At 33.1% G+C, this 16,694-nt stretch overlaps 1 protein-coding gene across 1 annotated transcript in view; it reads right to left on the bottom strand.

The window, feature by feature from the left end:
• Window positions 1-973: 973 nt before the first annotated feature.
• LOC135970466 (protein eyes shut homolog) overlaps window positions 974-16,694 on the bottom strand; it is a 118,896-nt gene continuing 103,175 nt past the window's right edge. Inside the window, exons 7-8 of the mRNA XM_065543108.1 lie at window positions 11,511-11,710; window positions 974-1,376 (exon numbers count right to left, since the gene is read on the bottom strand). Of these exons, the coding sequence (XP_065399180.1) occupies window positions 974-1,376; window positions 11,511-11,710 (603 nt within the window). The remainder of the gene's footprint in view (window positions 1,377-11,510; window positions 11,711-16,694) is intronic.

Raw genomic sequence — 16,694 nt, 5'->3', positions numbered from 1 at the left:
TTGCCTGCCTCATGATGTTCCCTGCCACATTCTGATGAACACTGGATTAACATTCTGATTTCACACTACTAATTTATCTAAAGTGTTGGTGCAAAATTAGTGTAGACCATGCTATTTAATAAATGAGACTAATTTGTTATGAGAATTATAACAAATTTCTTTTTAAATTTTTTATTATTTATTTATTATTGTTTTTTGAGACAGAGTTTCGCTCTGTTGCTCAGGCTGGAGTGCAGTGGCGCGATCTCAGCTCACTGCACGTTCAGCCTCCCGGGTTCACGCCATTCTCCTGCCTTAGCCTCCTGAGTAGCTGGGACTACAGGTGCCCGCCATCACTCCAGGCTTCTTTTTTTTTTTTTTTTTTTTTTTTTTTTTTTTTTTTTTTTTTAGTAGAGATGGAGTTTCACCGTGTTAGCCAGGATGGTCTCGAACTCCTGAACTCGTGATCCGCCTGCCTCAGCCTCCCAAAGTGCTAGGATTACAGGAGTGAGCCACCGCGTCCGGCCGAGTTATAACAAATTTCTAAGCTTCCTAAACAGTAACTAAACAAGGTTTTTGAATGTGTAATTCTTTCCGTTCCAGTACCCTTGCTCTTTCCTGGTAACCTTCTCTTATCAAATGAAGCAGACCTATAAATATTGTAAATGGCTGCCACCAAAACAAAAAACAAAATAAACTTAATTTTATATTATCCTAATTCATAAAATTCTTTTAAATTGATACTTCTTCATTCATATTTCATCTTTTCACACTACTAATTTATCTAAAGTGTTAGTGCAAAATTAAAATATGCAGGTAAGTTATTTTTAGCATCATCCCTTCTCTGTTTATTCTCTATTAATTAAACTATCTAAAGATGAAGGTTACCAGTAAGTTCCCTGGTCAAAATCAGTTATTTGCCAGTTTGATTCATGTAAAGAGATTTTATGTATCATCTATCTATGTGTCTAATCATCTGTCTATCATTTATCATCTATTTATCTCTTAGTGAACATCTGCTGAGATTAAACTGATTTGCCACAATTATTTGGCTAAACTGATGGTAGCTGCAAGCCCTCTGGAGTGGCTCTTGTGAAGACACCAGCTGCTGTGGTGGGGTGGGCAGCTCCAGGCGCTGGCACAGATGCCAGCTCCATGCAAGGCTACAGCTGGACCAGATGTACTGCACGTAGTTCCCACTACAGGCACCCACATCTGGACGAGGGGAATGCAGTGGTTCCCAGAAGCTTGGAGATGTCACGTGGTCCTCAGAAGCTTGGAGAGGAGCTTCATTGAGCAGTAGAACAGCTCTTAGGAGAGAGACACGAAGTGGGTAGTTCCTTTCTGCAGGCAGGTTATCCCAGGAGACCCAGAACGGGTAGCTCCTTTCCAGCTCTCTGCAGAGAGAAAATCTGGAGTGGGTAGCTCCTTTTCATAGGCAGGTTGTCCCTACAAGTCAAGGAGACTCAAATTGGGTAGCTCCTTTCCACAGCTGGTCGTCCAGATGTCTCTCTGAGTCTGGCTGAGTAGGGGGACTGAAGGTGTGTGGCGGGGGTGGTTTATAGACTTCAGAAGGGAGGAAGTGTGTGCTGATTGGCCGTGGTTGTGTCTGGAAAAAGCACCATGAGTTCTAAATCCCGCAGTAGACTCCACCCAGAACTGACAGTCTGGACCCATGCTTCAGGCCTTCCCTGGCTTGAAGGTGGGGCATCAATGGGGACCCACCCCTTCCTGCCCAGAAGCCTGTCTGCCTTCCGCTACCATCAATCATGTTGTCCAAGGCACTCAGGCTGTTCTTGTGGAGGGGCATCTGCGGGTCCACAGGGAGCCACCCTCAGCATCCCCTTGGCCTCCCTCTTGTGCTTGTCAGCACCCAAAGTCTGGAGGGGGCCAAGGTGGCAGAGGGCTGGCATGTCAGCATAACCCCAAGCATGGGCACACCTGGCCGGTCCTGACAGCACCTAGGCTTGGCCTCAGTCTTGCTCCAAAATTGGAGCAGGTGCCAGGAGTGGGGAGAGTCCAGGCAGCAAGAGCAGGTACTTCCAACACTGTGGGGCCATGGGGTAGGTTTCCCAGGGCCCCCAGAGCACAGGGATGCCTGGGTTCACAGCCACGGCTGGGTGGCTGCAGCTGCGCCCGGGAGGGCAGGGCTCCCACCCAACAAACTTGGAAAGGGGCGTGGTTTCTGCCTGTTCTGTGGAGGGTAACCCTGGCTGTGCCTCACCTACTGCAGCTAGTGTCTTTGCAGTGGCTGGTCCAGATGGGCCATACCTACAATTAAAATTATCTGGAGGTATGTAATTTATTACAGTAAACTTGTTATTGATTAAAGGCATCACATTTTGCATTGAGACAGCCATTTGATATTTATCAGTTAAAATAATTTGAACTCTTTCTCTAGAAAATTCAGTATACTTGGTATAACTTGTTTAGTATTATTAAAGATTAACTTTGATAGGAATTAGTAAAGTGGTATAGCAATTAATAGTAAAGATAGTAGAACTGGACATCAATATTTACTTATTTTCACAATCTATTTAGTAAATTAAAAGAAATGTGACATATAACAATTCACTTTTATTCTTACCAAAATTTAAATGGTGAAACATTTTTTAATATTTCTCTATCTTGCCGCAGAAAACCACCAAACTCATTAACTGTCTGGTAATTATGCCAAACAAACTATCATAAAACCATAATTATTAGTGTCACAACTCTCTTTAATATGGTTAAATTGTTTATTTTCCTTCATTTTTCCTTTTGATTTCAAGAAATACAGAATTGTAATTAGTCATGTTTGATCCTATGGATCATATATGCTCCTCTTTGGCTCTTGGAATCTGACGATATAGTAAAGCAACCTATGTTTGATTAAAGGTGTTTTAAACAATAGAAACTTATTTCTACTTCATCAAAGGAAAGGAATTTGAATATATCTGTGTATTTATTTGTGAAGCAATCACAAATATATTTTAATATACACAAAAAATTCACATATTTATGATTGGAGACTAAAACTAATTTGTAATTTTGAATGGACATAATCATCCTATTAAAATATATCACATACATATTTTCTTCTGCTAAAATCTATTTATAAGAACTTCTGAAGGAAATACAGGTACAGCTATGATTTCTCAATTTTCAAATTCCAGCTGTAATGATTTTTTTGTACATAGTAGTTTTCCAAGAAATATTTGCTGAATTAAGTTATAAAATAATTAGATGAAACATGATATTAACTTTTTAATCTTATTTTGAAATCAGTTAGTTGCCTAAAACAATACAGCAGTTGCCAATTTTCAGTATAATTTTATGTGGAAATCAAATACTCTTTAATGTAAATTCACTTGGTGAATTAAATGAGTAGTCTCATTTTATTTTCTACTTATGGTAATAAAGTGATCTTAATTGTATCCCCAAATGGAATAAACAGATGTATGTTTAAAATTGAACTTGATGCTGTTGAGCAAACACTGTTTGTGTTTTATAGAATAAAATCTATTATATTGAATGCACAGGCTTTTTCTGTTACTCGTTTAAATTTTTGATTGAACATGTGATCACTAACTGTGGTTTACCATCACAGTTAGTGCAGTTGACATTTATTTTATCTAGAAAATAATCTAGATTTACCTTTCAAGAGTAACAATTTGATCATAAATTATTGCCAGGTATTTTGAAAGGCAAACCATAATAAATTCTCACTACTCAAAATATATTTTTATTTATTTATCTATGGAATGACTAAGAAAAGTAGAAATCATAACAGGACTAAACAGGAAAGGTGTATAAGGTATTATATTCAAAATCATTTCCAAAGGTTATGCAAAAGCTGGAAATATAAAAATTTTAATGCAATTCTAATTTATTATTTTATAATAATATGTATTTAGTAAAATTATATTTTAGATTGATTCAATTTGTTAATAATATTTGAAAAATCTGATAAGTATTGCAAAAATTCTGATTTGGAGAACTAAAGTACAAAAATACATAATTTAAAAAATCCTAAGGAAATTTGAAATTCTAGTAATTTTATTTAAAACATGAACAAAGAAAAATATTCAGTAAGTAATTATAAGTAATTATCACATATAATTATATTATATGTGATAGTTTAGGAGGTCATCAGAAAAAGATTTCATTATTATGAAATGAAATTATAAAAAAAATCTTACATGTGAATATAGGAAAAGGCCTACTAATTTGATGGATAAAATATAATTTTAAAATTACAACATAATTACTAATAAGAATACTTTATATTAAAAAATTAAAATAGGTTGATGTTTTAAATTTCAATCTCTCCATGTTGTGAAGTAATAATTTAGTCATAAATTTAGAGTGTTACATGTTCCATCTTTTATTTTTGAAAACATAATCTCTATTTAATAAAATGTCACCTAAACTACGGCTGTTAAAATACCAACATCTTTTTTCAAGTTGTAAAACTAATTAACTTCATGCTAAGTTGATTAATGAGAGTTGAAAATGGATTAGTGTACAATCAATATCTCTACCCTGTAACCATGATAAGTTACCTAACTTCTCTTAGCCTTTATTTTGGAGTTTTTTATCAAAGCATATAAAAAAATAGCATCTGTCCTTCCTCAGTATGATACCAGTATGGATTACTTCTCTCAAATAGTTTGTTTAACAATATCATAGGATATTGTTGTCCCTAAGAATATATAATTAAAAATAATTCTCTTTTACTAATTTTCCTGCCATCTTTTTAAAAAGAAACTTGAAACTGTGAGGAATCAAACATTAAAGCTTACTAATCTTTTAATATATAATTACTGTGAATTAATTATGCTCATTTCAAGGTAGAAAGAGTAATAAAACTTAAGTAAATAATAAGGACAAGAACATGAAACACCTAAAAAATATGGAGATAATGACCAAGGAGAATCAAATCTGGGAAAAAAATCATATAAGATTAAAGGGAAATTTGGAGCTGGATGGTGGGAAAGTTGTGGGGATGGATGAGGACTCTGTAAGGCAAAGGCAGAGAGCACTATGGAAAAAAAACAAAATGCCTGGAACGGGGTTTAACATATTAAAAACAAACCAACTATCTTTGTGTCTCAGTGCTTTGTTTTATAAATTATTTCCTAAATTCTGTGTGATCTACAGATTGAAAAAAGTTATATATAATGTTTTTGCTTATTTCTGTAGTCCTCTGCTGTGTGAGCTTAATTTGAATTTTAGTGTAATTTCAACATAGTTTTTATAGTTTAATAAAACTTACATGCATTAAAATGCTATTAAAGTGTTACACATGGTTAATAATACTTACGGATTTTTGAAAGCAGACATTATTACACTGAACAAAGTCATTAATGTCTTTAAACTTTGCACCAGGAAATAAAATGCAATATAGATGTTTAACTGCAAGGAGAATAGTCATGATATCTGACTATAAATATTTCTTCTCTTTTTACCATATATTTTTTTCTCTTGTATTTCATATTTCAAATAAAATATACTATAATAAAAATAAATAAGCAATGCATTGAATTCTGGTATTGACTTTCCCACTGATTCTGACTTCAGTTTTGATGATTGACAGAGTTCAAACCTCTTTAGGCCTTTGCCTTGTCACCTATGTAATAACTAGGACACTAAAGGTAATCTCTATAATCTCCCTCAGCCCTAAAACTCAATTGAGTTTACAACTAGAAATGAAATCATCAGGTATTATATTTTCTGCACAAAAATATTTTCAATTATTTTAAATTAAATACAGTTTGGGAACGGCAAAGACTTTGAAAATCTTATCTATTATTTGTCATGTAACTTTTCTCTACTTCAGATGTGCATATTATTAGATTGGCATTTCTTCATTAAGTAATATAAAGTCAATCACTTAAATGTTTGGATTGTCTAAAACATATATTACTAAAAATAAGTTAGGTGTTTAAAATGTCCATTCACTTCTCTATAAATCACCTGAAATATGGTTATAGAATGATATGTTACTGCACACCTAACATCTAAGTAACTGTTTATCTAAAAGAAATACTAGCTTATTGTGCTTGAAACAGTTAGCTTTTATTTTATTTCAGTATGCAAAGCAATACTGCCTATCTATTTGTCCACAGTAATAAGGAGACTAACTATATGTCAGTGGTTCATTCATTTTACTATCCAGAGTCACTTTCCAAACAGTCAGGCTTAAGTCCTTCCTTCCCTTCCTTCCTCCCTCCCTCCCTCCCTCCCTCCTCCTTTCTTTACTTCTTTCCTTCCTCCCTCCTTCCTTCCTCCCTTCCCTTCTCTTCTTCCCTTCCTTTCCTTCCTTCCCTTCTTCGCTTCCCTTCTTCCCTTCCCTTCTTCCCTTCCCTTCCCTTCTCTTCCCTTCCCTTCCTGTTTAAAGAATCTACCTATGATCATTATATAGCACACTAGGGATTTACAGTATGGAACATGCTTTGGAAGAATTATATTTTCAACTGGCACACTGAAGCAAGGGGACACTGACATAGATAATGTCATAAGGTAGCAACATCAGAGTGTATCACATTAAATTAGCATTTAATGGTAACAATTCAATTAGGCTTATAGCTTTCATTGAACTTTAAAACTTTTTTATAGTTATATAACAACAATAAATATAATGGGTTTATACCTAGCTTTATATTTGTATATATCAAATACATAATTTAACTGAGACAACATGAGGTTTATTTTGCTTTGAAAGGACTCCATATAAATCAACTTATAAATTTACAAATCTGTTGCACAGAATATAAATTCCTAACAGGTTCAGTGGCTCTACATGTGCCTGAGAACATTAGACAACACCATTGAACTCAAAGTGTAAAAAATTATATCTAATCTGGGTTTCTTGGTAATTTTTTTTCTTCCTGCATCAAAATAAAACTCTTCTGTATGTATATCTGTGCTAACTACCATAACAAATGTATCCTTGCCAAAAAACAAAAAATCTACCTATCTTTCAAAATTTAGTTACTGCATTAGGAAGATTTTTTTTTAAATGAATACTAGCTATCTTAATTATGTACCATTTTCTTAGTTCTAAAATAATTTAAAATAACAAAATGTTTTCATGAGAGAAATCAGCAATGAACGAAGTGTAAATCTGATACACCTCTGACCTGGAGAGGTCCAATACTCAAAATTTAACAATAGAGGAAGATTATTAGACTCATATTTGTGCAGTAATTTGATCCTTAGACTCTGGCAACCACAACACATGTAGTAAAAATAGGCTTTCATGGGTGTTCCTGTGTATTATTAATGCTTGCCTCTGCCGAGACACTTAATGGTTCAGTCTTATCATTTAAAATAGTCTAGGAGACACAGAAATAATTCAATAAATAAGAATCTGGCAAATAGAGTTAGGATATGAAAGTGGTCTTCTGATATATCTGGGTAATGACCATGAAGATCAATAAAGCAGGGATACAAAATGGTAGAAACCGACACTCTGAGTCAACGTAATTCTGTAACCATAAAATGATGAGTTCAGCTATATGAACTTTGAAAAAAATCGAACTCTTGGAATAAACTACTTTGTAAACAGAAGATAATAATGTGGCTTTTTAAGTGGGTGTTACATTTACAATGAATGGAAATAATGAAAAACTAAGGTGCATTAAAAAATAAAAGAGTCTAAAATAAGAAAATTTCAGAAAAACTGGATAAAAGTTTGAGAAGTAAATAAAAATGTGAGAAGGAACAAAAATATAAAGACTGAAAAAAGTGAAATACACGAAGGACAGAGTTTTAAGTTGTGTTATTCACAATAACAAGGATATAGAATCAACCTAGGTGCCCATCAACAGTGGATCGAAAAAAGAAAATGTGATACATATACACCATAGAGTACTATGCAGCCACAAAACATAATGAAATTATGCCCTTTGCAGAAACATGAGTGGAGCTAGAAGCCATGATCCTAAATGACCTAACACAAGAACAGAAAACCAAACACCATACGTTCTCCATGTAAGTGGGAGCTAAACATTGAATACACATGATCATAAAGATGGGAACAACAGACAATGAGGATCACTAAATGCAGAAGGGAGAAAAGGGGACATAGGCTTACGGCCTAGGTGATGGGATTTTTGGGATCCCAAGTCTCAGCATCAAGTAATTTACCCCTGTAACATACCTGTATATGTGTCCTTTAGTCTATAATAAAAGTTGAAAATTTTAAAAAAGGAAAAAAAAAATTTCATCAAAGAAACTTTTGTAACGTGTGATATACAATATGTAAGCAATATTGCCACCCAAAGTAGAATGCAGAAAGAGTGAATCGGTATCAATCTGCATAAGACAAATAGAATAATAATTTAAAAAAATTCTCCCGACTTGAAAAAATAAATAAGAGAAACATATGACACCACATATTTTGAATAAACACTTAAAACTCCAGAAATAAAAACAGAAGGGAATTAAATTATAAGTTCTCTATATGTCAGTCATTGGAATAAATATTTTCTATATGGTTTTTAATTAAATAAAAGTCATGTTAACTTTTGTGAAAGAAGTGAATCAACTGAATTTATAACATACAGCATTCAGGAAAATAGACCATTCCTTGGTTTCATTTTTGTAATGATGGAGATGAAAGCAAACTGACAGCATTTACTGTATCATCCTCAGTCAAAGATAAGATCTAAGAAATTTACATTTCACCAAGTTAAAATTAATATGTGAATCTTACAACACGGCAAAATATTTTAGGTTGGGAATTAAACAAATTACAGGCAATTTAAAAGGGTAGTGCAGTCTTTATCTTTTTTGTTTGTTTAATGTCATTCAGTGTTAAACTTCAATTGGAAACAAATTCTAAAATAATTATAAGAATAAGCCTATGGAATATTCTGCAGGTCATTAAAGGCTGAAATATTTTAATAAAATAGTTTTCCTCGCAAGTAAGACCTCAGGATAAATATCCTTAAGGTGCAAAGTTATAAAGTTGAGTAATTTTCCCAATTAAAGTCAACAAACTTTAGCAAACTCATTAACAAACCAGCAACAAGAATGAAGACATTAACTTTTACTATGATTGGCATAAACACTGAAGCAAAAATAGTATAAAGATAATAACAACAAAATATTTTACCAGGTTTTTAACAGTGACATGATTCTTTTTAATTAAATTTAGAGAACACAAAATAGGACTCAGAACAATAAGTTCAGTTTCCTTTTCTAAATATCAAATAATAATTTTGTTATGATTTTACATAAACATATTATAGATTAACCCTTAACCCATGAACAAATCTGATAATTTAACTTGAAAAGCACTACCTCCTAGAATATGAGTTTTCTTTGGTAAGTAAACTATCTAAGGACTGTGTTGACTTGGCACCAACTGTAGCATGGAGTCCCAATAGAAACTGCACCTCCCAAGGCATTACCATTGACAGATCTTCAGGGGATTTTAAACACATTGAATCAGCAATGATAATTTTGGAGACAGATGACTCATATTTAAATACAATTTGAATAACTTTATAGCAGTAATGAATGCCCATGCTTGTTCCTGGGAAATATGCCAAGAAAAGAAGCGGGCATCTTCAATCTGAATTCCACTGGCTTCATGCTGTAAAAAAAAAATGAACCTAGCTAGCCCATAAATAACTTTTCCCTAAAAGGAATATTTATAAAGGAGCTTGCTATGGTTTAGATGTCCACACCAAAACTCAAGTTGGAACCTTAATTCCTAGTGCAGCAATGTTGGGAGGTGGTGCCTTACACAGTGAATAGACCTTTAAAATAGATTAAAGTGTTTCTCATGAGACTGGATTCATTCTCTCAAGAAGGGATTTGTTCTGGTTAGAGTGGGTATCAGAAAGCAAGGTTGCCTCTCCTGTTTTGTCCTTTTTTCATTCCAGCTTCCACATTCACATCTCTGCCATCCTATGGTGCAGCATGAAACCCTCACCAGAAGCCAAACAGATGCCTATGCCATGCTCTTGGGCTTTTCAGCCACTTGAAACATAAGCCAAATAAACCTCTAGTCTAGTCTCTGTTATTCTGTTATAGCAACACTAAATGGACTAAGAGCTCTTACAGTGCTTGATTTAACAAATACTAACAGATTGTAAAAATACACATTTTAGGTTTATGTTTACTTATTTTGATAATCAATTTTTTTTAATGAACAAAATGTATTTCCATGAATTGAATTCTGATTTTTAACACTGTATCCATCAGAAACACATGTTCAATTTATGATTAATGATTTAGTCCAGGCAATTATTAGGTTATAACCCTGATAATCCTTGCAGTGGTCATTTTAATAATTTTGTTTTATATAATTTCCATTTGTATAAAAAACATGTTTATTATATTTTATCAAACTATGAAAGTACAATAAACAGAAAGCATGTTCAAAACACAAGATATGAGAAAGAAGGATTTAAAATACACACATAGGTACACACACATGTCTGGCGCATGTGTATAACAAACAAAAATGGCATGTTAGGCAATGTGTAATAACTAATATCTATGTCATAATAATAAATAAACATTGTTTGCCTATGCTAAATGTAAGTTAATATTCTTGAACTTATATGAAATTAGCATCTATGTGTGTCTTACTAGAGATATATACCAAATAAAACGATACAGTAGATATCAAAATATAAAAATAGGCAAAACACTCCTTAGATATTGAACAAAGAAAATAGGGAAGAGACAGTACTGTATAGAAGACAGAATATATTAGTGTCTTAAAAAGAAATAATAAAATATTGAAATGATAAGTATACTTTACTAGTAAATAACTATATATCAAGATATACATGGCAAACCTGTCAGTAATTTAAGATATATGACAGAAATACAGTTCAAAAATTTTAACTTAACATCTCCTGGCACAAATGAGACTGAAAGGAGGTAAAGTACGTGTGTATATTTTTTAATACCTGGGTTCAGTTATTATTTTACAAGTTGAACAGATAGTGACTAAATTCTCAAATGACCAATCAATTGGATATATTATATAATCAGAAATAACAAAGGGAAAAATATTCATCTCCTAAAAAGTTAAAAACTATACCTTTAAAAAGTGGTTTAAAAATATAGTGATAGAATAATTCGCTTTTATAACTCAAATAAAATTTTTATAACTTATTAAGATCTCAAGAGATAGGCATAGTAGTAACAGAAATGAATCTCTGGCTAGGAATTATGCTATAAATGTGAAATATTAACAAATCATTCATTTGGTATAAAATATTAGAGAAAAAGGATAAAAACCCACTTTGAGAAAGGAGAAGAGATAAAAACAATTATAAAATGAGGGATGATTTAACTGGGAAAGGAAAACATGGGCGTGATATGAATATACGATATTTGGAAAATATAAGCAATGCCATTTTGTAACTGTTATTTTCTAAGTTGTGCATATATAGATATATATATGAGATAAAATCTTACTTGAAACCTTAGTATTTACATTGCAGAGTGAATTACTAGTGGGATGTTTATAAGCTCTCCTAAATATATATTTACTTACTTGTGGGTAAATAAATACTGACCTGCAGTCAAAAGTGTGTCCAGGGCCATCAACACAAATCCCTCCATTAAGACAGATGACTGAATTAAGTTCAGGCTCAGCACAATTATCAATGCTTTTTTCACAATATGCACCAGTGTATCCACGTGGGCAAATGCAAATAAATCCATGTGCTGACTTCTGACAGAAGCCTTCATTCATACAAGGCATGGATGTGCAGTCCTAGATTAAGAAATAAAGAATCAAATTTGATTATTAGTATAAGGCTGACCATTTTAATAAAATTATATTTTTATTTAAACATAATCTAAAAAACTGATGTGCAAGTTTGTTTGACATTTCCTTCCTCTGTTAATTGAAATATATGTTTATAATAGTGTTTTTTTTTTTTTACCTTTTATTACCAGAAAGACTCTGTCAAATATTCTATTGCTGATTTACCAAGAAAAAAATCATTATTAATCTTTATAAAAACATGTATCATGTCAGAGAACTGCCCCTGCCCCCAATAATGGTGCTAAAGCAAATTTCCTCTGCAGATAATAACAGAATTCACTAGCCCTTAGTGTCTATCATACCTCTGAGTTTTCCCAAAACAGCCCCAGTTCAACTCTGCTCTCCTAGGGTAATGATTAATAGTACTTCCATGAAATTTCAAAGGATTTCTGGGCTTGATCACATACTTAGAACAAACACTTCACAATAGATTTATGTCCATGTAAAATACCTAAAACTCCTGTAACAGCTGAAGTTTGAATCCAATCATAATCTTTTAATTACCTACTTTTTCCCATGCATTTGTCCAAATGTATGTCCAGCGTTACTGACACCTATAGCTGCAGAAGTGTAAATGTCTTGTAGAGTTAGAAGAATCTGGATAATACCTATTACTTTTTATGCTTAAAAATATTTTAGAATTTCTCATAGCTTTACTTATTTATTCAACAAATGGTATTTTATTTATTGTAACTACATTGATGTGCAAAATGGCGATAATATCACCCACCTCATATGGTGTGCTATGAGACTTAAATAAAATAATGGCACTGTGTCTTAAACATCATATGTGATCAGTAAATATTATCTTTCTTTCTTCTCCACTCTGAAGGCCAAGGGCTCAGTCAGCCTCTACTTCAATGTTTTGGCACTTAATTTGAACAAGAAATATGTTTCTCTGTATATTTAGCTTCTACCATATCATACCATATGCTTTTAAGTTTACAGTTTAGGGTGTGTGTATATATATATATATATATATACACACACACACACACACACACATATATACACACTTACATTGTAGAAAACACATGTCATAGTACCACAAACATGGTATGACATTATTTTTCATAATGTAAACTGAAAAGATTTGCACCCATAATTCTGAGAAATAATTTATGGAAAGTTATGACATCATTAGTAAAACTGATTATTTTCAATGAGTTATCTAAAGATATCTTAATGAACCTAAACCAACTTGAATCATTTTGCACTCTAGGTCTTGAGTTCTTACATTCTCAAGGATAATTGCGTATGCAAACATAAAATACTTCCTCAGCATTTTACCTTGAAAAGTGATAATTTTCTAGAATTATTATTCATTAATTAACACCTATGCTTACAAATATTTAGTGACTTTTAAAAAGTGTTAACAACAGAAACTCATACTGACAAGACTATTATGGATGCCATTGCATTAATATCATTTATCCACTGGAAAATTAGATGATGTTAAAAATAATCCGAGAGATTAATTAGTGTCATCCTCAATTAGAAATGAATTGGGCACTTCAGTATAATATTCCAGTCATGCCTGGAACTTAGATAGTAATCTTGTACACCCCCACCCCCCACAAGTGATAGAATTAAGTATGTTTTTGTAAACAAATGCTATGATATTTGTTCCACTTTTGCTGAAAATTTGAACTTGTTAAGAAAAACCAAGGGCACATAGTAGACTATCCTGTAGGTATTGCAGTTTTATTTATGGAATAGAAATGCAGAATTCCACAGGGAGTGTCATGGAAACAAGTTTCTCCCTTAGCTCTATTTCCAGATATGTATGGAATGACTTATTAGAAAACATTACATAAACTAATTGAACTGTATCTACCACGGGAAGACAGGGATCGTTTTTAGACTGCCAAAAGTTCTGTCTCCAGGGTTTCAAGAATCTTTTACTAAATTAATTAGAAAGCTTAATGGGAAATACAAAGGCAATTTCTTTTTAGAAGAAATCAAATTGTCATTTAAAGTTCTTGATCTTTCCTGGTTTAAAAATTTAAAAGGATGCCTTTCCTTTTGTTCATCATCATTTCTATTGCTTTGCTATATTCTATTTAATATAATAAAGTGCTTTCCCAAAGAGTTCACTAAAGTAATTTCAGAAAATAAGATATATAAAAGGTTGAGTATTTAGAGAAAGAGATGGAAGCCGGGAGGAATCCTGCAGACCAGGGCAATCTAGACAACTGAGCTTGACCCCAGTGATATATTCATTCAACTTGTACTGAAAATATTATGCCAGGAAATGTACAGGAGCATGAAAGGAACAGGGCAGTGATATATTCATTGTGAAATTCTTAGACAGGGCAAAGTACTAACTGGGCTAGTAAATGTGACAGTTACCTCACTGGCTCAGATAGTTGTGTTCTTTCTGAGGGATGTGGTTTAGATCCACAGGGTTGTCCTGTGATCTCTGAACTTCCTAGAAAAGGAAGTTACCCAGTGTCATCTTTAGCATAACACTTCTCTCATGGCATCACGTTTTATCTTTTAGCATTAGTGTTTTGAGTAGTGGAACGCTTTCCTCAATTAAGATCTTGGAGAAAGGGAAACAGATAGAGAGAGAAGTACAATTTGAAGAGTGGGAACAGAACAAGGTACCTACTAAGTCCCTGCCATTCCCCCTGCAAAGGGGGGATTAACCTTCACAGAATTCCGTGAACTTTGGCCAGTTCTGAATAAGAACTGCTAGTGTAGTCAAGTGTTTTTAAATGTGTATATTCAAAAATCTCATTAATTCTGTGGGTTTTTACTTTGCAAGCTACAGGGTTGGGCAATCCAAAAGACTGAGAACACTTCAATCAGATGTAACTACGGAATCTGTAGCATTGTAAGTGACATGTGCTTGCTGCTGGTAGTCAAAAGAGGCTGGAAAAGGAAATGCAACTTCTCTTACCCCCACTTGTTTTACTCTTCTGATCCAGGTTTGGGCTCACTTTTGCTGAGTATTCACAGGCTTTCCCTAACTTAGGGATTCAAGATTTAGGGACGAGGGCAAATAGTGGAATAGCTAGAGGACAAATACCTAGAGAGCATAGTGGCATTTATTTAAACAAAGGATGCATATACCAAGAAGTAATATTCACATTTTACCAGAACAAATACATAAGAAAATATTTCTAATAAACACACAAGTATGGTAGGGCACACACAAACGAATGAGCAAGAGGGGGTCCTAAAATTAGTGCTGATTATTTTCTGCTATGAAATAGCATAGAATGAACTCAAGCTTCGGCACCTAAAACACAGAAAGAATTTTAAGAGCAATAAACTGTCTTAAATATCAAAAAAAGGGTACTGATTAAATATGGTACTTCCACACAATAGAATATTAATAAGAAGAAAGTAGAATATATGGTAGTATAGAATATATATAAAATATGATATAATATATATTTTATATATATAAGAATAATCTATGGTTGATTAAGTGAAAAAGCAAGGTACTCTGTGTGTGTGTAATAAATGTTCCCATTTTGCAAGATCTTGTCTATTTTAAGGATTTGTTTCTAATTAAAGGATAGTGATATTCTCTAAAATAATTTGTAGGAAAAAGCTGACCATTTGTTGAGGGGGATGGACTCAAACTCAAAACTCAAACCCTCTCCTGGAAAACATTCTGATGGTTCAATCATTTAATTTCAAATAAAAAGAATGAGAAAAACTTGTTAAATAAGTCCCTTTTAAACCTGTCAAAAATCACAGAACCTTTAGAGTTCTGTAATAAAGTAATTTTGGATACATGAAAATAATTTTCTGAATGCCAGAATCCACTATGTACTAGTGAAAGAATAACAAAAAATAGAAAAACATACATGATATACATGGCAGACAAAATGTAAATTATATTAAATTAAAAGCTCATAAATTACAGTTCACACTCAGAGAAACACAAATACATGCACTCATGTGTGGGTACTTAGTTTTTTACATGCAGGGGACGCATGTGCAGTCTTGTTACACGGGTGTATTGCACTTAGGTAGTGAGCATAGTACACAATAGGTCATTTTTTTGAACCATTGTCCTCTCCTTTCCTCTACCTTCTTCTAGTCCGCAGTGTCTATTATTCCCATGTTTATCTCCACAGTTGTTGAATGTTTAGCTCCCACTTATAAGTGAGAACATAGGGTATTTTCTTTCTGTTCCTGCATTAATTACTTTAGTTTTATGGACTCCAGCTGCATCCATGTTGCTGTGAAGGACATGATTATTTTTGATCACTCTGTAGTTTTCCATGGTGTATATGTACCATATTTTCTTTACCCAATCCACCACTGATGGTCACCTATGTCGATTCCATGTCTTTGCTATTTATACACAGTTCTTTAATTCTTTCCTTTTTATTTAGAGAACTCACATGAGTCCTTACTTTATATTAAGTCTGCTCATAACAATATATTCACTAGGAGTTAAAGCACACATTCTTTTATTTCTACTTCATCTAAGAAAGTCATGATTTTTTTTAATTCTGCAGTTAGTTTTTTTTTCCATTTTAGTTCATAACATATATATTTATTATTTGATATCTTAAAAATAATACTGCTTCCATGTACATACACACGGTGCATGAGGATACATGCCATCCTCCTAAGTCTTATCAAACTTGAAAGAAAAATATCTGCTTTCTATGCTGCCTTTCTCACTTTTCTTTTCTGTTTGTGTGTGCACATCCAGAACTTAAATTACATTTTTTTTTCACTAGTCATAGCATATGTTCTCTCCCCAGGCATGCATTTGCTTTTCTCCAGCATTAATTCTAATTTTTAAAGCTTCCCTCTAATTGTCACTTGGACAAAAAACAAAACAAAGTGTTTCAGGTTTCTCTAGAAAAACAGGATGAATAGGATAGATATATATATGAAAGGGAGTTTATTAAGGAGTACTGACTCACACTATCACAAGGTGAAGTCCCACAATAGG

Source organism: Macaca fascicularis, chromosome 4 (genome assembly GCF_037993035.2).
Source record: "Macaca fascicularis isolate 582-1 chromosome 4, T2T-MFA8v1.1".
NCBI classification, from domain to species: Eukaryota; Metazoa; Chordata; class Mammalia; order Primates; family Cercopithecidae; genus Macaca; species Macaca fascicularis.
The sequence above is the reverse complement of the archived record's forward strand: the minus strand, read 5'-3'. Positions and strand labels throughout refer to the sequence as shown.